At 39.9% G+C, this 24713-nt stretch overlaps 1 protein-coding gene across 10 annotated transcripts; it reads left to right on the plus strand.

Annotated features, from left to right (window-relative positions):
- The first annotated feature begins 6804 nt into the window (after positions 1-6804).
- On the plus strand, positions 6805-24126 carry HNRNPA3 (heterogeneous nuclear ribonucleoprotein A3). Of its 10 annotated transcripts, none has more exons than XR_005602333.1 (14): positions 6819-6908; positions 10640-10751; positions 11219-11242; positions 14875-14997; positions 15088-15234; positions 15317-15527; positions 15772-15861; positions 15922-16029; positions 16159-16239; positions 16937-17083; positions 17918-18043; positions 18126-18197; positions 21243-21317; positions 23488-24126. XR_005602333.1 is itself a non-coding variant. In XM_039555047.1 (13 exons), the coding sequence occupies exons 2-12, from the start codon at positions 10686-10688 to the stop codon at positions 18176-18178; spliced, it is 1176 nt and encodes a 391-aa protein (XP_039410981.1). In that variant the 5' UTR covers positions 6819-6908; positions 10640-10685; the 3' UTR covers positions 18179-18197; positions 21243-24126. The 10 variants fall into 10 exon arrangements, 8 of the variants coding, with proteins under 8 accessions (XP_039410984.1, XP_039410981.1, XP_039410980.1 ...); XR_005602334.1 differs by having other exon boundaries at positions 23509-24126; XM_039555047.1 differs by having other exon boundaries at positions 21243-24126.
- The last annotated feature ends 587 nt before the right edge of the window (positions 24127-24713 follow it).

The raw sequence follows: 24713 nt of genomic DNA on the forward strand, positions 1-24713 counted from the left end.
AAAGCAACAGGTGTACTGGGGGGTAAGCATATGTCCGTATGAGGGAATGAAAAAGCAGCTAATTCTTGTTCAGATATAATGGCAATTTTAACTTATAGAAATAGAAAGCTGTGTGTTTTCTATATTTACATGTTATAAGCACCTTTTTTTTTTTTTTTTTAATCCTGTATACTATAGATGTAAAAATTGAAGAAGTGTTGTGGTACAACTACAGCCAGTGTTCCAAATAGTACAGCTCTTTTGGTTGGCTAGACCTAAAAAGAAACTCGGATGTCACAGAGTCCCAGGTGATACTTCTTCAAGGTGGTCCCACCGAAGTGAAGCAAACACACCCATTTATCTGCATGTTTTTACTAATGAGCCTCGGAAATGGCACCCAGAAAGAAAATGGGAATGGACAATACCTGCAAATTGTTCATATCTCCTTAGGCCTCATCCTCAGCCAACATGAAATGCAAGCAGAATCAGACATCAGACTGGAATCTGATTTCACAATTCTAGAGCCTTTTTCCAGAGTTTTTGTATAGTTGGGGACATTGCTAGACAGTTTATTTATTAAATCCCTTAAGAACCACAAAATCAAACTACATTTTAACTATATCTGGTACCAGATATTATAACCAAGTCCTCTGACACCTGGATTATGTAGATTGATGAAATACATGTCAAATGCATATGATAAAACTACAACAATGCTATAGTTGCAAACATTAAAAAGGTACTAGTTTTTATATTGCATTTCACTGAGTGACAGGTTTCCGGGGAAACTGCGCAAAAAGTGTTTGTCATTTTTCCAAAAGCAAATTATTAATACCTAAAATCGGAATTGTTCCCATCTATACAAAGTATTTTGTTTGAAAGTTAAACATTAATACATTCTTTCGAATTAGATAGTTGTCCTTATGTTGGATTTCTCTTGCATAATCTATCTGCTTACATTATCATCCTCTTATTAACACATAGAAAATGATTAATAATATGGCCAATGAATTCCAACCATGTTTGTCCTGAAGGCAGAAATGTAATCAAGTTATATATTGCCATAAAATTTTCCACTACTCAGCACTTTCAAATTGTGTTTATTGCACATGACCGACAATATTTGGTAAACAAGCACGTGCAGCCATTTCCCTGGTAAATATGCCAGCATTACAGGCATTACAGGGCATTTTTTTAAACTAACACAATTTTCCATTGAATAGATCAGCTTGTACACTTGAGGTCTCTGAATGTACAAATGACTTACTACCAGCTGCAGTTTCCTCACCTTTGGCTATATTCTCGCAGCAGTTTCAATATATTTCTCTTAATTAGGATATTTAATCAGCCATAATGAGTAGATTGGTTCGTGACACTTTCTGCAGTTTTATTCTACTTGCCCAGCATCTACATCGGTATTGGTCAGTATAACCATTTTAAGCGTAAGGAGAAAGAATTGTAAGATACTTGATAGAAACTATTATAATCCTTATGATATGGGTTCAAACTACAACCTCTCATATTTTAGGGCTTAATATTTTGTATTTAGCAATACCTATTCCTAACTAAATACAAAATTTCTATGCTAGGGGAAAAAAGAAAACTTGTAAGGAATTCATTATGAAGACTTGATTTTTTAAAAACAGATATGCCCTAATTCCAAATTCCTAATTCCTGTTCCAAATGCAAACATTAGTACATGTGGTAGTACCCTCTGGAATTTTAAATTTATTTTGACAGCTTTTGAAAGACATAACCTTATTCACGTATGTTTCACTCTATATACAAGGAAGTGTTCATTTGTCCTTATATCACACTACTCTAAACATCTCAAATGATTTTTATAAAAAGAATAATCTGTTTTTTAGCAGCAACACACCAGAAAAATAATTATGTAAAAGATCAATTCAACCCATTTTGAAATAACTGACTTGCAAGAGGGTGTGATACTTAAAAGTGGAGTACAATTTACAAACAGACTAAAACATACCATGTCATCAAAAAGCATGATCCCAGCAGCTTGGAGCATAGCATGGAGAGTAAGTACAGGCAAAGGATCAACTATGTAGCTGTATTTTTTAAAAAATCCTGTCTGTGACAGATGTTGGCAAAGTAGTTGTTAGGGTAGCTACAGTGTGTACCAGATAAACAGTTATAACTGTGTTTGACATAAATCACAGTCTGAAGAATGTGTGCAAATTCAATTGGGGGGGGGGGGAAGTGAGAGGTTTTCCTGCTTAGCAGTCAAAGAGGCATTCTGAGCCACACAAATCCAGTGCCAGATGTGATGCTCCCGATTGGCTGAGCACTGACCATGTGTTCGAGCCGTGCGGATATGGAAACCCCTCCCAGAGCCAGATCTGCATTGCAGTCAAGGGAAGAACAAGATTTATTTCCCATGGTTTGCTCTCTTGCTCAGATACGTACACGAGCAGGAAATCCACCCGCAGTTTTCTCGCCTTAATAAAATGTACCAAATAATACTAAATGTTTAGTTAGTTGTGCAATTACCTCTAATTAGTGTTTTGCAAATCTTAGTAACAAAGAATGAACACTTAAGATCAAGCATAATTATATATTATATTCTACAATTTTGATTTTAAGAGCGGGAGATATTACCTGCTACATCCTCCATTTTTCTTCTTTCTTCTACATCTCAAGAGGTTTTTTCTTCCTGTGTAGACAAGTGAATCCCAATTAAAAATTAATCTAGAAATCTTGCCTTTCTTTCCCACCTTTTGCCCCACTGTGATGACTTTATTACACAGATTTTAGAACAGCTGACTCCTTGTGCACTGGCATCTCAACTATAGCATATTAAACTCCATTTTACCTGGAGTTTTCAACTGTAAATCCCATTCTTTTTTCCACTAGCAATACATAAACTCCTTTCTATTTGATCTACATTTAAAGAAAATGTATGTTTGCTAACAAAGAAATTTCTAGCATAAACAAAGACTATTGCTTTTAAGAAAGCCCTAAATTTACCCTAGAGCCTTTTGTAAATCAAACAGCCCAGGCTGTTAGGCATATGATTCTTTATTTCAAGTAAGCTCCTTTAATATGATTGTTGGCATTTCAACATGACATCTTTACACTTTGTCTAGGGCATAATTTTGCTAGTAACAGAATTCCCCCCATCCTAAGACGTAGACAAAAAATGTGAGAATCTTGGGCACAAGTTATAGAGCCAGCTATGCTATAATGGCATCTCAGCAAGCTATTTTCCCCTCACTGCAAGTGGTTTTATTGTTTGGATAGTCCTAATATCATCACCAATGCACAATTATTTCTTTATTTTTCGTTAGAAGGGTTCGAGAAAATAAAATTTTAAAAACAAAATTCAGATACAACATAGACAGCAGGTTATGGAATAAAATAGAATCTTACTGAGATTAATTAACATACAAAGAAGAGCAGAACAAAAAGGGAAAAGATGTGTTTAGGAAACTATTTATAGCAATCCAAAATGCAGTATTATTTTCCATATCTTGTATGAAAATAAAGTATTGTAAAGAATAAACATTTTAAATAGAGATACATTTTGTAGAAAGAAATAATCCTGTGACCCTGAATGAACCTGAAACATACAAAGGGAAATATACAAAGTTTAAAGGTATTTTTAATTGAGCTACCTGCTAAAAAATGTTCAATCCCTCTTATTTCCTGCATCACAACTCTCAGACATAACTCCTGAGGAACAGAAGTAATGGAAAATTGATCTAAGGTTTCTAACAGATGGAGTGGAATGGACACAGTCACAAGAGTTTGCTGCTATTTCCAAAATATTTACTGGAGATTACTAAACCTGTACCCAGGCTGGCATATAAGTACATATCTTTTAATTTCAAACTAGCTCATAGACTGGTGTATTACATCAAGCACACCCTCATCAATTATTAAAATTAATATAGGAGAGTGCAAATTGAAGCAGCTGATGTGTCTGCATGCATCCTGTAACTTCATGGGAAAAAGCAGATAGAAAGCTTTCTCAAACCACTGCAACTGAGTCCTGCACAGACTGCCAGAGTTCCAGGGCACAAGACACTTGACTGGCACCATCTGTAGTGGAAAGGATCTATAGGATTTGTTGTTTCTGGAGTGTGTGTGTATACAAATATACATATGTATATATCTGTGTAGATCTACAAAGAGTTATAACAATTACTGAAATAAAGCAAATGCTGTAGCATAATCACACTAAAAATAATCGGTGTATTGGCTCTATGTATTTTTCAATTAAGTAAAAGATTTTCATGCACCCTGCACTGCATATGAGAATTGCCAAAATGTTACCAGCCTTTAGTATATTATCCTATCTTTGTCTAGCAAAGCTCAGCAATTTAAATCAAATTCAGAGATGAAAACAACTGTTTCCAAATGAAGAAGATAGCAGAAGCTGCAGCTGCTTGCACAAACAGTCAAGTCTCTCCAGTAACACTTGCCCACGTTTAAATATACCATATTTTTACAACACAGAAAATAGAATTTAATGTTAAACAGCCTTTTGGCCTGAAGCTCACATGAATGTTTTGCTATATAGGACTCTGGCCTTCTTATCAAAATTGCAGTCTCCACTCTTTTTAAAGTATGAAACTTAAATATGTCCAAGTCAACTCCATGTGCAAAACTATGACAGTACTAACATTTAATTAATAATGAGTCCATTTGTTTATGCAATCTCAAGAGTTTTATAGCAAATATATTTAGTTCAGTGAATCGGCTCCATTAACACTACTATTCTGGAGACTAGAGTTCAAGATCAATTTCATATTCTCATCTCAAACTCTGTGTAATACTAAAAAATACTTTGGACAGTTTTACCAACAATATTTACCTATCCTAAGATTCACTTCACAAACAAATGCTGTATAAGAATTGAACAATAAAAACCTCCAACAAACCCAGAACAAAAAAAAGGACAATGAAGCGAAACTGACATTCCAACCACATAAATACACAAAAGCTAAAAGCTTTTCCCACTGTTTTTTGTTTGTTTTTTTTAAATCGACACACACTACTGTTCCCTTGGCTTACAAAGAGGAGAGTACATATTTGCAAACATTGCTAGTAAAAAGAAAAGCATGTTAGCCATCTGCGTAGGCGGCCAATACGCATCTGCTACATAATGTGAAAGTTCATCTCACTATGAAACTACATGAGCCAGGATAGATATGGTACAGTTTCACTTAAGAAAATGCGTGCCCCAAACGGGGAGCAATCTTTTACTAGATAACCTGAAAACACTTCACTGGCAGAAAACTGTTTGCCAGAAATCAAAATTGTAATTTTATCTAAGCCCTCAAACTTGTGTATAATTTTCATCTGCAACAGTGAATCTTTGTAAAATGTGCATCTCCCTCATTTACTGGTTTGTCTTTTATTTCAGTGCAGTAAGCACAGTATTATAAGATTATTACATTCTGTACAGTTGATTACACATAGGGGAGGGCAATCATGTACTGAAACTGTAGAATTCAAATGTGATCTGCCTATGGCTGTGCAACCAAATGAAACTGCAAGACAAACAGCCTCCATGAGTAACAGTTAGATGTGAAATGAATGGCAATCAAACTAATAAAGGAATTCCTCACATTTGGCGAGGCAGCTCCTGTGTAAACTACAAAAACCTTTGAAACTAAGAGACAGATTTAGCCCGTACCATCATCTGTCTCTCGGTGCTGTCACCCTGAGAGTAACAGAGGCAAGAGAACAAACAACATATATGAAGAATTTTATTTTAAATAAAAAGTTAAATTGTGTGGTTTACTTTGTTGAGAAAAGAAGATGAGAAATTGTGGGTTTTGCTCTCAGTGCAAAGAGTATCTGGAGATTTATGAGATTTTCAGTGACTTTTACATTCTATGTAGACATCTACCTTCTTAAAGATATAGGAATGATCTAAAAATATGTTTCAATCCCTGTACGTCATAGCAGTGAGAACATTTCTAGACCTGTTGGGGATTTCTCTATGCATTAGGAAAGTTATATTTACTTCATCGAACAGGTTTGCAAACTTTAGTGTAATTTTTTTTTTTTAGAGATAGGGTAAAATAAAGAAATTAAATTAACAGCTAATACTAAACTTCCAGTGATTCAGCAAAATCTCATCAACTGTTCTTTACGTAGCATAAAAATATTTTTAAAGGGGTAAGTGCCAGCTCCTTCTGTTAAGGTTAGGTCATCATACTAAAATAGGTACTGGTACTAATGAGAGGATAACCACTGTAGAAACCTTACTTTAACAGTAAATTTCTGTAACACTGCTTTTCCTGATGCCATTATTTAGGTAAAGAAGAATTTGTAATGTATGCGCTTAACTATGATTCATTCTGTATGAAATTCTCCCAAAATACCCTTTCTCCTGAACTCTCTATCAAAAGCTACAGGCAATGCCTCTGAATGGGGAAGCTTGTGAAACTTACTGCTTGGCCTTGTTTTGGTATTTATCCGGAAACTGACTAAGCTACGCTCAGTTCTGAGTGTGAGCGCTGAACGAGCTCTGGAGAGCCAATCTTCAGCTGCCTCTCTGCAGCATCTCCAGCATAAAACAATACGTTGAGACAAATAACTTCTCTTAGAAAGCCCTGTGCACCTCGGGCACACCCTGGGACTCCTGCAGAAGTCCCCTGTAAGCAGAGCGTAGCCTCCTTCTCCTCTCTTTCCTACCAAGCATCGGATGCCACCTGCCTGTCCCCGGCACTGCGGAGCTCTGTGCGTAGCGCACCCTCACAGGGCCCCCGGCGCTGGGACGCGGCCTGGGCGGCGGGGGCGGGGCGGGGGCGGCCCCAGTGAGGGGAGGCGGGCCGCCCCGCGCGCCCGTCGCGGCTGCGCCGGCGCCGCCACCCCCACAGCGGGCGGCGGTTCGTGCGCGGGGCCGGCGTGGGACCGACGAGGGCGGGAAGGCGCTGTCGCTGAACGCCGGCACGGTGATCTCTTCTCTTTCCTGCTTTCCCTATCCCTCTCCCCACCTTCCCTCGCTCCCGACCCTTTCTGTCCTCCCGGCGGGGAAAGCGCCGCGCGGGGCTCGCGGCGCGCGGACGGGAGGGGTGGGGGGCAGGGGGGGAAGGGGGGGATGGGCGGCGGGCCCTGAGAAGAAAAGCGGTAACGGCCGCAGCGCGCGCCGCCGCGAGCCCGCCTTGCCGCCACGTGACCCCCCGCGCCCGCCCCCTCCTCTCCCGCCCGGCTCCATATTGGCGCTGCGCTGGCCGAGCCCGGGCACAAAATGGAGGTAACTGCGCGTGGGGCGTGGGGCTGGCCGCCATCGGCCGAGGCGGGGGTGGAAGGCGAGGCGGCTCCTGCCGCACCGCGCGGAGCTGCAGCGGCTCGAATTCCGCCCGACCCTGCGGGCGGGAAAATGCGGAGGGGAGGGGGTGGTTGGCGGCAACACGTCATAGAGCTTCTTGCGGTTCCCGCGGCCGCCGCCTCCTTGTAGCGTTCCTGGCGCGCTCCAGAGCCGCTTTCGCCTGCGACACGCCGCGTTATTCCGCAATGGCGGCGCGGGCAGGAAGAGAGAGGGAGCGGGAGAGGCGGCGCTTCCGCCGCGCGGCCCCGCGGGCTGCGGCCGCCATTTCGCAGCGCTTCGACGCGTGGGTGAGAGGGGCTCGGCCCGGGGCAGGGCTGTGGGCAGCAGAGCCCTTTGCAGGAATCCCAGAGACACCGAAACACCTGGGCCCGTATTCGGGCAGGAGTAGGGCAAGGCGAGCCCTACGCGTGCGTGCGTCATTGTTCTGCTCTCCCCGTGTTCCCCCCTCCCCCGCCCCCCCCCAGGCCCACCCTCCTTCCAGTGTAAGCTGTCCGGAGTAGTGAGTGCGGCAGGGATGTTCTTGAACACACAGACTTGAAAAGCATTAAGATCGTTTAGTGCAGTACGGTGCTTCTCGCAGAACAATGCTGCTACGCGTTGCAGCACCTCCCTAATATCTCACCCCTGCCCAGGGGGAGTTAAAACGTGTTGAGAGCCTTTGCTGCTCGGGGGGGTGGGGGAAAGAAAAGTACAGAGTTCTTTTGCTTTTCTCCAAACCCCCAATTACACATGCAAAAGACCCACGACATTCGCTGGTATCCTGCCATGATCCTGGTGGGCAGTACGAAGAAGCAGTCCTGCACAAATGTAGAGGAACCATCCCTGCCATACTTGGAGGGCATTAGTCACGACACTCTCTCCTTGCTTTTCTTCCCTTTCCTCAAAACTTAAAGTTTTTTTGCTCAAATGTTTCAGAGTATGGCAAGCAAAAATAGTGCATTTTTGTGTGTGGTGTTTATCTTTGCTCCCGTCATTCCTGAAACCTTAAATAATTCAGATCAGAGAAACCAGCAGGTTACACTAGTTTCTGTTACTACGTTAAAAACAGAAGACACTGGATCACTTAGCAAAGCAGTTAAAAATAACTGTTTCGTGTAAGCAATTGCTTTAGCTGCCTCAGGGTTTAATAACTGGGAACGGTGATGTGTTCAAAGCTTTTGAAAGATGCTTCAGTAAAGCTTGGAAACCTATCATGTCAGGTATTAAGCTAATATCTTGGAGTTTTTTCCATGCACGTGTTCCTATTGGTGTTGGAAATACACTTCCAACACATTTAGAGCTGAGAATCAGTTTTTTCCTGCTTTTCACTTTTAGGTTTGGTAAAATACCCTACTGTATGCACTTTAGGTCCAACTTCAGTTGCTTACAGAAAAGACCAGTGTATTTCCGTAGTATTCTCTGTTTGAATGGGTGAACTTGCGTCTTCATAATGTCTGGTTTGTTTCTGTTAGCTTCTTTTCTCCTGTAAGAAATAGAGCAGTATTATAAGTAATGAGGCATGTCCTGGTGTCTTTTATCGTAACTAACACATTTCCTTGGAGACTGTTTTAAGTTCTGTAGTTACCTTGCAGTATATAATTGCTCAGCAGTTTAGCTAGTGTTTAATAATAAAAGTATTCTAAATATTTTTATCTCGAGTTAAATAGAGTATTTTGTTGGTGATAAGAATCTAGTACTGTCAGCCTTAACAACTTTCTGTAAGGGAAAGTAGGAATAGTTCTGAGCCAGGGCTGTGTCCTGCCTCAGCTGATGGTGTGCGTTAGCAAGGAGACAAGTCCCTTTTTAACCCTCAAGGCCTTCAGAGGCCATTGGGGCAGGGACCATGCCCCGGAGCTTTATGTTGGCCAGTGTGGAGCCTCACTGGGGAAAGCAGTGGGTGACAACTTCAGAAGGGCATTGCATACTTTCCATTACTTTGAAAAGGTATTTAAATAAGCTTATCCCTTTCCTCCCTAACAATTTCTGAAGTTTTATTTCGCCATACAGCTAGTTTGTAGAAAGCCCCTGAAGTGTTATTTTCATACGTCCTATATATGACTTAAAAAACTGAACAGGTCAGTTAAAGCACTTACTGTCCTAGTACGTCTTAGGCCAAACTGATGTTTGATGTAAAGGATTTCAGGAGTACGTTTAACGTTGCGTAAAGAGGAACTGAAGATAATACACTTCTGCTGTACTCAATAAAACCTTTTAATTTATTTATGTGTTAAGTCATGATACTGATGATTTCACAGTTGAGTTTAATTTGAAACCGGATTTTAGCATGAAGTTATATTCAAGAATTTCCACTTTGAATAACAGCATATATTGCTCATTAGTAGAGACCTACCTGCCTGCCTTTCTGTATGCAGGAGCAAAATTTGCCAGAAGAAAACCTGAAAAAAAACCCCCTACAATCCAAACAAACAAAACCCCCACCTAATCTTGTAAATACCTATGCTTTTAAATGCAGCATAAGTATAGTTTTACTGAAGTATGTTAAATGTAGTTAACAATATTGCGTTTTGGCTACTGTAGTAGAGCTTCAAGAAACATCCAAAGTAGTAACGACTATTGGCCAAAGATACCAGTACGTTAATACTAAGAGTAACTGAATTATCCTAGAAAATTTTATAGAAAAGAGGCCAACGGGAACACGATTTTTTTATTTGAATGTATAGGTTCATCTACTGAGTTTATCTTGTAAAAGACTTCGTATTTGTAATGATACATACATTACATACATAGTACAGGGTAGTAATCAAATATGGCAGCAAAAGTAATGCAGATGCCCAGTGCTGTAGACTGCTGAGGATCGGCTGTTGAAGTTCTTGATGTTGCAAGGTAGCATCAGTAAAGGGTTCTTGTACTACTCTTAGTGGAAAATAAATCCTCTGGTTTTCCACAGTGCTGGATAGCTGATTACAAGAGGTTACACATCAGAAATTTCTAATAAGTGGTATTAGAAAAAATGTTACATGTTTTGGGGTTTAAAATCCATAGAAGCAGAATTTATATAGTGGGTTTGGGTATCAAAGGTAGAGTTTACTTGCTGTGTATTAGTTGTATTCACAATAGTTTTGTAAGACAGTAATAGATAAAGGTTTGCTACAGATTTGAGCATTAGTTTGTACTTAGTTATTCCAACAGTTGTAAAGTGAGCTTTACTAGGTTAGCAGATGTTCTTCCAGCTCTTTGTAAACATCTGCTAAATAGGCTGAGGCTTTTTATTCTACCCTTCTAAATACTTCAGGCATTTTTTTTTTCTACTTTAACCCGTTTCTTCCTGTAAACCACACCGGTGCATTGCAGCCAGAGGAGGCCCTGTGTCACCGGAACTGGGGTAAGTACTGACTTATCCAACCTGTTTTCTAGGTTTCCTAGATCTAAAAGAAAGGCCGAGTTAGAGTACCCTTCCAAAATGGCTGCTATTAAGGAAGAGAGAGAAGTGGAAGACTACAAGAGGAAAGGAAGACGATCCTCACAGGTGAGAGCATGGGTTTTTTCTATTAAAAATAAAGTAGTTTTAAGGGGAAAATATGGAAAAACCATTTCTATCTGATATATTAATATCTTTTTTTTTTCTACCTTCTTCATCCCCGTATTAGCGAGTAACTTTAAATTGCAGTTTATCACTTAAAATTTAAGGGGTGGGGTGTTAAGCATAATGGGGAAATTTTGCTTGTCTAGTTTCTGTTATAAGAAAACTGATTAAATATATGTTTCTGATTAAAGCAAGGTGTAATTATTAAGAAATTCATGCATCCTCAGAGTATCAGCAGGAACTTGATTACTGCCTACCTTCAAAGTCCTGTTTTTAGTGGGAATGAAGACAGGTTCCTATGTTCTTTTTCTTTTTTTTTTTTTTTTTAATAAAAAAATGGTTGCCTGATAGTCACTGCAAATGAAAGCGAGCTGTACTAAGTAAAAATAACTGTTTTCTTTTGCTTCTAGCAGAAATACCGTAGACTGAATAAGGTGCGTAGTATAGAGAAGATGATGTTGGGGCTGTTTCTGGGAGGATGGGAGCTAGTTACTTTGGGGTAGGGTGTGGAAGTGGGAGGGGGGGAAAGTTCTTAATACCCTTCAGAAAACAATTTTAAGATCAGCAAAAAGGGTATTAAATATGCTTATATAGCTTATCACTGAGGCATTTTCTCTTCGTTTGTTTGGATTTGTTTGCTTTCTAACATTACTTTTTCAGGTTGTCTGAATATCTTAGCTAGTTCAAACCAAGTTTTTTCTGGAATGATACACTACTGCAATGTGGGAGGGCCTATACATTTGAATCACGAACAAATCTTGTCTGAGTTGCATGTGTCTGGTAGTGTATGGTTATTTTGTATTAGAGTATGGTGTGTAAAGTCCTTTTGGAAGGAATGTTGAAACTCTCTTCACTCATTTGGACTTTGGATTGAGTGTAACTGGGGTTATCAGCTGCATACTAAATAAGCTCTTGTAGTTCACAAAAGTAGATTGCCCTGCAATGATCTTTAGAAGCTATTGAGTTTCTAGAGAATGTTTCACAGGGAAAGTTGCTGAGGCCCCAGTTGCCTGTAAGCTTTCTCGTTTCAGAAGACAGTCTAGGATCGTAGTGCCCGGGGAACAGGGTGGTCTCAGGTTTAGCCACAGCTGTGAGTGTAGGTTTGCTGACAGGCATTTTGTGGACACCTGCTGCTGCTTAGAGGTAGAATGCGTGGGAGGGCTCCACTGCAAAACTGTGTCTTTAGAGAGAAATAACTGCAACTCCAAAACGCTGACGATTCAAAACCCCTGCCATAGGAAATTTCAGTTGATGGCAGCCTCAGGATAGAAGCAGTATGTATCTGCAGCAGTGTTGTCAAAAGGTGTCGGGATTTCTGCGCAGGTGAGGATTTTTGCAGGAGTCTCAGGAGGTTCTAGCTGCCATCTTCTCTTCCCCTCGTAGGCGAGAGGTACAGTTACAGTGCGCCGAGCGTGCGGGGGTTTCGGTAGGGCCTGGAGGCAGCGGTTGGGTTTTGCTGCGGCAGGAGCTGAGCAGGGCCCGCAGCGCCGGCCTCTCCCTGGGCCCCGCGGCGGGGCCCCGCCCATGGCGCCACTGCGGCGCCGGCCCGCGCGCGCCCCGCCCTCGGCTCCATATTGGCGGCGCGGCGGCCGCGGCTGAGCACAAAATGGAGGCGGCCGGGCCTGCGCAGAGCTTGGGTTGTAGGGGGGTAGGCTAAATTTGAGGCAGAATGAAAGATCTCCGCCTCCGCAGAGGCTTCTAGTGTGTCTGGAAGCCCCTCTTAACAGCTATGGGGGAGAAACGGTGTCTTGCCGACTAAAGGCAGGCTGGGCGTTCTTGCAGCTGCTCTCCCCACCCCCACCAAAGGAGTGCTGCAAAATGGCGTGCTGGCCTGCCGTGTCAGCTGAGCAGGAGGCAGCCTGCTGATTCTGATAGAGCAGGGTGATAGTTACACTACGGGAGAGATGTGTTGTGCAGGATTTTCTGTCCAGGAGAGACTGCTGTTAGAAATAACTTGTAGCAGGACAACTGAAAAGCAGCATCTTGTGTGATTGAGGACAGCACTCTGAAAACTACAGTGAGAACAAACTGCCTAAAAAAAAAAATGCCTGATTTCTCCAAGAAAGTGTAGCCACCTATTTTTGGATAGAGTTCCTATAATATGTATGTGTCCTGAGGATAATTTCTTTCTAGTAGAACAGAGAAGCTGTAAACAGCAGTTGTTCTTTGTGCTGTACGAGAACAGCAGTTCAAGTGCACATAATAACAATAAGCAGAAAAGAGCTTCATTTTTCCTTACCTGAAAAATCCTCTGATCATTCTTTTAAGGTAAAAGCACTCTTGAGTTGTTAGCTGAAAACCCTTGTAGCCTTGAGGAGTATGTGTAGAAGAGTTTGAAACACTTAGTGTTCCCAGCTTTAACATAACTCAAAACTGTCAGTAGATTTTTTTTAAAAATTGCAATTAGCAACAAATAATGCTTGACCTAAAGCAGTTTCTATATGCAGTAGGTATGTAATCCTATAAAATTAGAAGTTTACATGTAGTGGGAAGGGAGTTGTTGGGGTTTTTTTATACCTTTGTAGTCGGGATCACTTTAGAAGACACTAGAAGCTTTACTTTGTACTCATGGGACGACTGACTGCTAAAGATTTATATGATGATGCTGAGGTAACAAAGCCTTAAATAGAAAGCTGTTTGTGAGAATGCTGGGATTCTTTCTCACAAAATTCAGCAGATGTAAGGGCAGGGATTTACTTTCTGGATAGCTTTTCATAATCTTAGTTACTGTTTCCTGTAGTACAACCTGAGCATTATAAACCAGCGGTTTGCTAAAGCACTGTATAATTGAGAAACTCTCACTCAAAGGGGCGTAAGCTTTCCTGGCCAACCCTAGCAGCATCGCAGAAGTTAACGCACTTCAGATTTAAAGCAGAATGTCTACAGATAGAAGTCTCTGGCTGGTGTTACGTAGTTTACCTCTCAGGATAATACTGCATATAGTCTGGTTTAATGCCCTGCAGCAGGAACAGTGAAGGCTGTTGAACATTGATGCTGCAGAACTGAAGTCATACACAGCATAGCTGGCAAGCACCTTGTGGAGTGTTTTTACATGCACAAAAGTACCCACTTGCTGAATGAGATTTTAATAAGACTTCTCTGACGATAGGAGTTGTAAAACAAATTTTTGTAAACTCACTGTCAAATTCCAGGCCTACTAAAAAAGTGCAGCATTGAAACAGCAGAAACACAATTGTACTCTTAAGCCCATTTCAGCCATGTGATAAAAAACTGAGCTTGCAAATTTGCACCTTTTAAAACGTGACTGATCACATATAGGCAGTGTTACCAAGAGCTATTAAAACTTGCTTGTTCTGTGATGCTTGCTAAGTTACCCATCTTACTCCAGTGGTTGTACCCACTACTGGTCATTGATGAGTTGTTCATGGCATTTTTTTGTCTGTAAGACATAGGTCCATATTGCTTCACATTTGACAGGTATTTCTTATAACACTAAAATCCACATATGTACTTGCACTTTCTTGCTTACGTGTACTCCAATCATAAAATTATGCAAGTACAAAATTTATAATTTTAAGGAATTTAGAATTGATATGTTTCTTAAAAATGTGTGAAAGTAACCTTTCAAAATGGACATCCCCAAAGAGTAGACACTCAGTCTGAGCAGGACCCTTTTATTCTTGCATACCGCGTCCTTAAATTTTTTATACTTCCGCATAATTATGTTTCATAAGGTGTCAGAGCTTGCCTTTATCTAACAGTGCGTCATCCCCAGTCCCTACAGTGCGATCTGCAACTCAAAGATAGGCACAGAGTGAATGCACTTCAGGGTGCTGGGGAGCAACCAAGTTACGTAGTATATGGAAATCCCTTTACTGTTTGCATTTTAGCACTCTTAAGTTGTTAGTTAGTGTTCTAATTAAAATCACACCTCATTAAGTGTTTACTATGCTGCTGTCTAAACCCATTAGAAGTCATTGTTTTTATGTAAATGTATTTCACCTATTTGTAGTTATAATGTGCAAAGATAATTTCTAGTAATTCAGTGAAATTTTAATTCTGTGGTTTGTATTCAAAATATGTTTTCAATTTTTTGACTTTCTAGGGCCATGAGCCAAAGGAGCCAGAGCAGTTACGAAAGCTGTTCATTGGAGGTCTGAGCTTTGAAACAACAGATGATAGCTTGAGAGAGCACTTCGAGAAATGGGGCACGCTCACGGACTGTGTGGTAAAGTCTCTGTTGTTAGTTTGTGCTTTTGAAAGGATTAGGTACTTAAAGTAGCACAGAAATGCAGAGTGCCTCCTTGTGTGTTTGCAGGTGATGAGAGACCCACAAACAAAACGTTCCAGAGGCTTTGGCTTTGTGACTTATTCCTGTGTGGAGGAGGTGGATGCTGCCATGAGTGCTCGACCACATAAGGTTGATGGACGCGTGGTTGAACCAAAGAGAGCAGTTTCAAGGGAGGTGAGTTAGTGTTCCAGTTAACTGTATATCCTAATCTTTACCTAATAATTTAAAGCACTGAATGTCATTTTTGGTATTGCAGGATTCTGTAAAGCCTGGGGCACACCTCACAGTAAAGAAAATATTTGTTGGTGGAATTAAAGAAGACACAGAAGAATATAATTTAAGGGAGTACTTTGAAAAATATGGCAAGATTGAAACCATAGAAGTCATGGAAGACAGGCAGAGTGGAAAGAAAAGAGGCTTTGCTTTTGTAACTTTTGATGATCATGATACAGTTGATAAAATTGTTGGTACGTAACCTCTTTAGTGAGAAATGACTTATGGGATAAAAGTGTTCACATAAGATTTCATAACAGCCATGTGTAGAATGAGGTGTTTGCATGATCAGCTGCATTACTGTTGTGTAAGGGATAGGGTTGATTTAGTGTTACTTTTCAAAGCATGCTCATGCCTTACAGTAGCTTTCTATGAGAGTTTTACACTATGTTGCTGTGGTGTGATTTTCTAACTTTCCTATTTCACTATTTTCTGTAGTTCAGAAATACCATACTATAAATGGACACAACTGTGAAGTGAAAAAAGCACTCTCAAAACAAGAGATGCAGACTGCTAGCTCTCAGAGAGGTGAGTTGTAGTTGTGCATAGCTATTTTGTGTAACAGGTTTTCAATTAATGTAATTCAAGTGAAATATTTTGTAGGTCGTGGGGGTGGCTCAGGCAACTTCATGGGCCGTGGAAACTTTGGAGGCGGTGGAGGGAATTTTGGCCGAGGAGGAAACTTTGGCGGGAGAGGTAAATGGCTGGAATAGTAGTATAGAATGTGATTTATCTTTTGGTTGGTTTTTTTGTTTCCTGTGTCAGTTGGCTCAAACACTTGACATGTGTGTTCAGGAAAACATTCTCATCTGTTTTGTGTTCTAGGAGGCTATGGGGGTGGTGGTGGCGGTGGTGGGAGCAGAGGAAGCTTTGGGGGTGGTGACGGATACAATGGATTTGGTGACGGTAAGTGTATTGTTCATTTCCTTTTCTCCCCAATGTTAGAACCAGCTGTAAGTCTTGCCTTCACCTTGAAAGCAAAGTCTATTTTGGTGATAATGTGAAAATGGCGATAACGAAAATAAAACGTCTACATTGTAGAGCTGTGAAGAATTAACTTCTTTTTGTTCTCCCCACAAAATAATGGGTGGAAAAAATACTTGTTTGTATTTACCCTTTAAAAAATCTCGTATGACAAGGTCATGAGGGAGCTGTTTATTATTGAGAACTAAGTAAAGATTCTGATGTCAGTTGAGATGACTAAAACTGAATAAAGCAGTAATCAACTGTCATACCAGAAATGTTTTCAGTTGGCTCTTAAGATTTCTTTTTGTGGTTCAGTAGTATCTTTTTCATGATGCAGTTAGGATGAGTATCCAACATGCATCTGAAAAGAAACACAGAAATTACCAAAAAGCAAAAAGGGATGAGACAAGTAGCATGTAATTAATTACTTAGGTCCTGACTTTATGGGCATGGGGTTGTTTTTTAAATTAAATAGTTTAGATAAATCATGCAACCACAATGAATATAGTACAGGGAAAGTGCCGTGGGTCATTTTTACTGTTCAAGTGTGTTGGTTTGGGGTTTTTTTGTTAAATGGATCTTTCCTTACTGGTACTTAGCTTTGGTGTGTTAAGTTTTACTCTTCTTCTGTTCAAAGGTGGCAACTATGGAGGCGGTCCTGGCTATGGCAGCAGAGGAGGTTATGGTGGTGGTGGAGGACCAGGATATGGAAACCCAGGTGGTGGATATGGAGGTGGGGGAGGAGGATATGATGGCTACAATGAAGGAGGAAATTTTGGTGGTGGTAAGATTGCAGCTTTAGTTTGACATCCATGGTTCTTAGGTTTCATTTTGTAACACCTGAAATATGGTAATGCATAAAATGAGTTATATGAACAGGTTTTAATGTAGAAGGCCATGTTGCATAAAGAAAGTTCTTTTCCATGTGGATCAGCTTTGATAAAGTACAATGTTGTTTTGCCAGGGATGTATTTTTCAAAAAGCTTTGGTTATGAATCTGTGCGTGGAGGCAAAGTATAAGAATTTTAAGTTTTGACCATTTCAAGTATGTTGTCCTTGGATACCAGGTCACAACATGTAGATCACATCCTCCTTTGTGAAGACTATACAGATTTCTATAAGGTTTTTTTAATTATTTGCCCAAAATTTGGGGAGTTCAGCTGCTAAAAGTGCTATATACTTGCTGTACTTTCTGATGTATGTGTGCAGTATGTCCATTACACTTCTGTCTTTTGTTGGAGTAAATAGTCATGTACGTTACTGTCATACATGCAAGGTTGTGCAGTAGAAGAACAGTGGTGAAACCTGTTTTTCTGACTTTGGGGGCCTTAATTTGGCCTATTGGGTTAACAGAAAATTGCCTACTCAAATGTGCTTATAATGTGATGTGTTTCATCTTTGATAAAATACCAATTTCTAATAGTAAAAATACCAAGGGTCTTCGTTACTTGTGCAAGTATTGCATAGAGGTTTTCATAGAGGTCACATCAAAATACATGAACTTAATTTTAAGTTGTTCTAAACTCCTGCAATTTATTTTTACATTGGATGTCAGAATTTGGTGATCTTCATGTCCTAAGTGTTGAACAAACATGGCTTTATAAATTACTTGTTTCAGGTAATTATGGTGGAAGTGGAAACTACAATGATTTTGGCAATTACAGTGGACAACAGCAGTCTAACTATGGTCCCATGAAAGGTGGTGGCAGCTTTGGTGGCAGAAGTTCAGGCAGTCCCTATGGTGGTAAGTGTGATTCTGTACAGAAAATATTTTTTGAGTTAAAATCCCTTGTTCATGTATTTCAGTATACACACTGTTTTTTTAGGTGGTTATGGATCTGGAAGTGGAAGTGGGGGCTATGGTGGTAGAAGATTCTAAAAATGCTACCAGAAAAAGGGTAGGTGTAATGCATATTTATAATGATGATTAATAATGTACAACTGTTCACTGAGAGTAATAATTTTCTTATCCTGTATTCAACAGGCTACAGTTCTTAGCAGGAGAGAGAGCGAGGAGTTGTCAGGAAAGCTGCAGGTTACTTTGAGACAGTCGTCCCAAATGAATTAGAGGAACTGTAAAATCTGCCACAGAAGGAACGATGATCCATAGTCAGAAAAGTTACTGCAGCTTAAACAGGAAACCCTTCTTGATCAGGACTGTCATAGCCACAGTTTGCAAAAAGTGCAGCTATTGATTCATGCAATGTAGTGTCGATTAGATGTACATTCCTGAGGTCTTTCTCTGTTGTAGCTTTGTCTTTCTTTTTTCTTTTTATTTTCCCATTACATCAGGTATATTGCCCTGTAAATTGTGGTAGTGGTACCAGGAATAAACAAATCAATGAATTTTTAACTTTTCAATATTTGTGTAGTTCAGTTTTTCCACATTTAGTACAGAGAACTCTATAACAGAAATGAAATGTAGTTTAGGGTGTTTCCTTGTTAGTTAATAGAGAAGATAAATGCATTTCTCAATTACTATTTTGTATTAATTTAAAGTTAACAGTAGAAACACCTATTGATTTGCAGTCTTAAGGGGTCTAGTCTCAGTGTATATACGTAACTGTCATTGACATGAGTTACATAGGCATACAGAGGGAAAACATCTGTATGTTGCATTATAGTTTGTTTAGATGTATAACTAGGATTGAGTTACTCAAATTAGTGTTTGTGAATCATAGAACTAAGCTTTACCTTAATGAAAATTTCAAATTACTTTTTGGTTTGTGCATATTTTTTTAATTTGTAGTTCTGTATTAGTACTAGCGCTTCAAGAAAATAAGGCATGATAAATATTTTAACAAGACCAACTTTAGACACATGAAAGCTGTCTCCCGTCTCATTTGAGATGCATAAGGGATAACTGAAGTTGTTTAAGTCCTGGGTGAAGAGAAAAAGAAATTTGCTTTTTACCTTTATATTTATTGTAATTCCCGAGAAGTTAAGGTGGGGGGAATCAAGTGCCTGTTTCCTTGGGATATACAATGATTCTGTTTCAATAAAACTATACTTTGGGGAGGGTGGCTTGGAATTTTCATCCCCTTTGTCCCCATTTCCTTCTCCCTCGCACCAGACTGCACTGTTTCAATTAAATGAGGCGTCATAGTGAGAGTAATAGGTATGTTCCTCATAATTTAATGGCTATATACTTTCTTGCATGCACCCTAGGCAATTTTCTGGACACATTCTTCTGACTGGGAGCCAAGGGTAGCTCAGGTGTAATCACTGACAGTCCCAGGTAATGCGTTTCAAAAGCCCATTCCCCATGGGCTCTTTAATAGAGTTCTTGAGCTGTTTCCCTGGCAGATGTGTGTGCTAAGCTGAGAGCTCACAGATAAAACACGATCTAGTTCTATTTTACCCACTAGAAACTCCCACAACGTAGAGTGGTACAGCCCCGAGTTTCCACAGGCAGAATGATAGTGTGCTACAACTGGATTTGGTGCAGTGGAGTAGAAAATGTGACCAAGTACATACGGCTAGAAATTGTAATTCATTCTCACTTCTGACCTCCAAATTAAGGCACTGCAGTCTGTCCTGTCCTCATCTGATGTGAATTCTCTTGACTATTGCCAGGCCAGTGCTTGCTGTCAATTCAGACTCAGAAGAGTAGGGACCCAGTCAATAAAAGAAATACTCAGACACTTGGCAATATGTATTGGAATTACTCACGCCTGTTTCACTTCTGGGTCAATGTGCAGTATAAGGTAAATGCAATTCCAGTGTAGGAATGAATCTGCAAAGATGTATGAAATTGCTCAAGGCATAATCAGTCATATTAATAATGAATTATAATTTTTAAGAAGTGGTAGAAAAATAAGTGTGTTGTTTGAAAAAAATTAAACATGTTATTTAAACGCTGTTATTGGAGTGTATTTAGACTGCAGTACACTAAAACAAGGAACCAGTGTCAAGATGGTAGCCTCCAAAAATGGATTTCTGCTTATTCTTGTCTGTGGAGTTCTGAAAGATCTCAAAAGTTAAAGCAAGAATTGGTGGTTTAGTGAACGCTTCTGTTGTTGTACATGTTCATTTGGGCTTGGGGTGGGGGGGAGGCTGTACTTCAATAAAGGCATTTTTTAAACAACCCATTTGAGTTTGAAAACATGGGAAACTAAACCACAACTCACTAGGGAGTGAGACACCTAACTACCGACTTGCTTTGTACATTACCATGCTAGAAGATGTGTAGACTTGCACCTGGGGCCTGCATCTGATTGCAGGGGCAACTGGAGGATGGGGTTGATTTCCCTTCTGACAATTGATCTGGTATTTCTAAATTTTTTTAGAATGTATTGACAGTGTTGTTTTTAACAGGGCCTCTTGTAGCTGTACTGTGACTACAATGTTAACTTTGAAAAATAGTGTTATAATAAACTTTATGAACAAGATCTGTATGCAACCTTTTAAGAGATGGATGTAAGTGACCGCTTTGTAGGTGGGTGGGGTAGCTTAGCTGTTGTTTGTGACGTGGAAAAGTGTAAGCCATGAGGACAGTGATCCGCCAGCTTTACAGAACCTAGGATGTACTTCTTTGATCCATACATTGCTAAGGAGACTCGTAAGACAGGACTTCAGCAGCCTATTGAGTATGGAGAAGTCAGCCTAATTAAAGAATGACAAGGCAGCAGGAGCAACAGCTTCAACTTCCAGAAAAGTGAAGGAATAAGATACTGTGCTGATAGTGAGCAGCTTGCCCAAGGCTAGTTAAATCTGCTTATCACAGCTGAAATATCGAAGAAAGTCTAGCAAGAGTTCTTCACCTTTTGGAACCTCCTTGAGTGATAGCTACTTGAGTTGACTCAAAATCAATAGGTCTAGCATTTAGACCTGAAAGGAAGGGCAATGAGCATAGGTAAGGTTTGCCTTTAAAATTTTTCATGAATTACAAAGAGTGGTGGGAGGTTTTTAAACAAGGTAAGAGTAATTTCTTTAATTTTCAGGTTGAATGAGAAGCTGCTGCTTGACAAAATGGGGAATGTCTTGCACATCCTCTTCAAATGAAGGTTTCTGACTGGGTAAGATTTGTAGTGTATAGTAAAATGTGTTTAACCCTTATTTCCTTCTAGGCTTTCCTTTGACAGCCTTTTAGTATCAAGGGAGGCCATAAGTACTAAGCAGCAAATATTCCAGCGTACGTCATCCAGTGTTTCCTGTTCTGGATGAAGGCTGCTTGCTGGCATAATTCCTATTAAAGAATCTTCTGTTCCTGGCAGATACAAAATTGCTTTGTGTCTGAGATCAACAAAACAAATTGATGTTTTGAAATGTGTTTTGGTTACTGGGGAGTGTGCTGGGGTGGGGGGAAATTGTTCTGTACCTTGTCACAGAAAGAGGTGCCCCAGAGAAGCCCAGAAAGGCAGTGACCCTGAAGTGGTTCTTCAGTTCTCAGCAGTGTGTGACACGCTGCTGCTGCACCCATTCTGGGAGGGAGCTTGGCATTGGTGCAAGCTGGGATTTCCCTCCTACATAGTGGACCTTGGCTTAGCAGGTGATGTTGTATTTACCTCCACAAATCAAAGAGCTCCCTTTGAGATTCTGGGTGCTTTTAGGCAGGATAGTAGAGACCAATACTGTCATGATACCGAGCTGAAACCACAATGGCATTTGTACAGGTGAATGGCAATAAAAACTTCTTGTGGAATCTTGATTTTACCCAGATTGGAACATGTATTAACTCTTGGAACATGTATTATTTCCATTTCTGCATCCTTGGTTGTTAGAGGTCTTTTTATAAAGTACTTCAGCATCTATTTAAACTTCCCAATACATTTCTGAGCATGTGCATTCTTAGGAAGTCAATTTCTATTTTAGTGTTGGTTTACTTCAGTAGCTCTGAAAGTAGTCAAATGGAACCTGCCTAGTCAGAGGCAGTTGCATGTCACAAACTGATTCAAGTATTTAAACTTTTTACCTGCTGCCTATAGGCTTCCACAAAGTAATTCCTGACTTTTTAATATACAATTAAATGTAATTTGGAAGTAATACAGGGAGATTTTCATAAAATCAGAAGCTATTTAATTGAAATTCTCATGATGACTGCATATATTTTTTAAAAAACGACACAAATTTGTGTCAGTCATAATCTGAAGCTGCAGCAGTACAGTCACAGTTGCCTCAGTATGGTGATGTGCCAGATAGCTTGTTGCTGAGGTGACAAGCTTGCTTTCTTAGACCTAAAAGTGGGAGGAAACCTGTGCTTTTGCTGTGCGTGGCAAAACTCCCACAGGCACGTGTGCAGCAACAGGTTATGGGGAACAGCATTGCCCCTCAGGTGAGGGCAAATGCTCATGTACTTGAGTGGTCTTTGGATTTTTTCAACACTAAAATTTTGAAAATGTTTTGAAATGGGTTTTTAACAAAAACTTTGTAGTTTACATTCTGGTACTAGGCCTGTGTATAGAGCAGAGCTCTACTTTTCCACATTGCTGCAGACTTGTTCCATGCTCTGGACAGGTCTTTTTGCACCGCATACAGAAACAGATAATCACTGTTAGAATTATTTTCACACTTTGATTTATAACACTCTTGTTAGACTAATTTGCTGAATTCAAAATTCAGTTATTTATAGCCAAATTTGTTCAGAAATAACTTTGACCAAAATAAACACATTCTTAGGGGAATACTTGGTCAAGTGTATGTATCTCTGTCCAAGAGGCACTTCTAAGAGTTAAGAACGTTGTTTCAGGGTCGTGCTTTTGTTTACTGGCTTCTATTGAAAATAGCAGCTGTAAATGGAGATGGGGATATGAAGATGCAAGTGTAACAAAGCATTGGTCCCTAAGCTGCAGTTGTACAGAGATTTACTTGATAACAAAAATGGTACTTCCAGGTAGTGAAGGGGGTTTCCCCAAAAGCAGCCCAGATTGATGGAGAATTGGTAGCTCTTATTACAGAAAACTGAAATTAAACACGGCATTTTAACTTTGATATCCTTTCAATACGTAAGGTTCCTAGTCTTTTCAAGCATTGACTGTGTGACGTACTGACATGCTGTCTTTGGTTCCTGTGTTTAAGCCATTAACATGTTTTCATGTACTGTCTACACTGAGGTGGAATATTCACAAATGAGTCTGTGGTCTCTGACAAGTGTGTGTATCTTAAATTGTGTGGAGCATGTGAGATCTTGAGTGTCACTGAAATTCAGGTATCTGATGGATGATTCTTTTTCTGCTGTGGGTGCTACAGGTTGACATCTCTCTCTATTAGCTTTTTCCTGAACTAAAGTATCCAAGTATCTCCATAGAAGAAAAAATGGCCTTCATGTAGAAGATAATATCGCAAGATTGGAAACAGAATAAAATGGTGTAATAACTGACAAAGACTTCAAGAGCAATGGTGCTAGTGTGCTGACATCTTAGAACTTGTGGTTAAACAAGTTAAAATAGCATGGAAATTTAAAATTTCAGTATAGTCCATAATGGATTGAAATTTGTTAAAATATTTCAATTTTGTATCAGAATAAAGTGTATATTATCAAATGACTTACAATCTAAAATGTGTTGGCATCACCTTCTTTTAGTGCCGTGAAGAGCACGAAGTGGTCTTGAATTATTTCAGCACGTTTTCTTACAGGATCATCTTTCTGACTTGGGACTGCAAGCCAAAAAATTTTGGTTTAGCCTAGTGTTTCAGCTTTACTCTTAATAGTTTTAAAACTGAATGTTTTGATCAAGAAACAAATGGTCTCTACGTGGCAGCTTGTCAACGTATGAGGTCAGCATTGTGATGCTTTAGATTTGGCAATGTCACTAGTGATTCTCAGGTTTGGGAACGTACTTTGTACCTCAGTAATAATAATAATAAAATGAAGGTTATAGTTTGCAATCTGATGTTTTTATATAGGTAATGTGGAATTTTTTCCTTAATGATGTTGGGTGTTTTGATGAGAGTGCAGCATTCACTGTGTTGATGATGTGAAGAACACTGGTTTAAACTGAATGCAAGTTGTCACAGGCCGAGTTACTTTAGCCTGATTCTTCACCTGGTAAAATTCAAACAAGGCTGCTGTGTTAACTGCAGGTTTCTTCTTGTTGCACTTTTGTTTTGGTAATGGAAGGAGTATCTTTGTATTATGTTTTAGACAAATGGGTGGTGCAGCCTGTAAAGGCTGTAAGCATGCTGTTTGCCTTTGGGTTTCACCTTAGTGAACAAATTAAGGAACAAGTGGAAGTGCAGGGCAGGAGTTTACTGAGGTGTCTGTTTTATAGCCGATCTGTAATTAAAAGTATTTCTATTGTAGCTGTAGACAGAATTTTCTCTGACAGACATTTGATAGTGTAGTTAATGGCAAGGGGAACCCAGGAGCTCTTTAGGTGCTCTGTGCTTTGCCATCAGCCCTGCCTGTGTGTAAGAGTTACTGTGTATCAGTGTTGAAAGACTATCTGGGGCCATGGCTCCGTGTGCTTGCTCCT

Source organism: Corvus cornix, chromosome 7, assembly GCF_000738735.6.
Source record: "Corvus cornix cornix isolate S_Up_H32 chromosome 7, ASM73873v5, whole genome shotgun sequence".
Taxonomy (NCBI): Eukaryota; Metazoa; Chordata; class Aves; order Passeriformes; family Corvidae; genus Corvus; species Corvus cornix.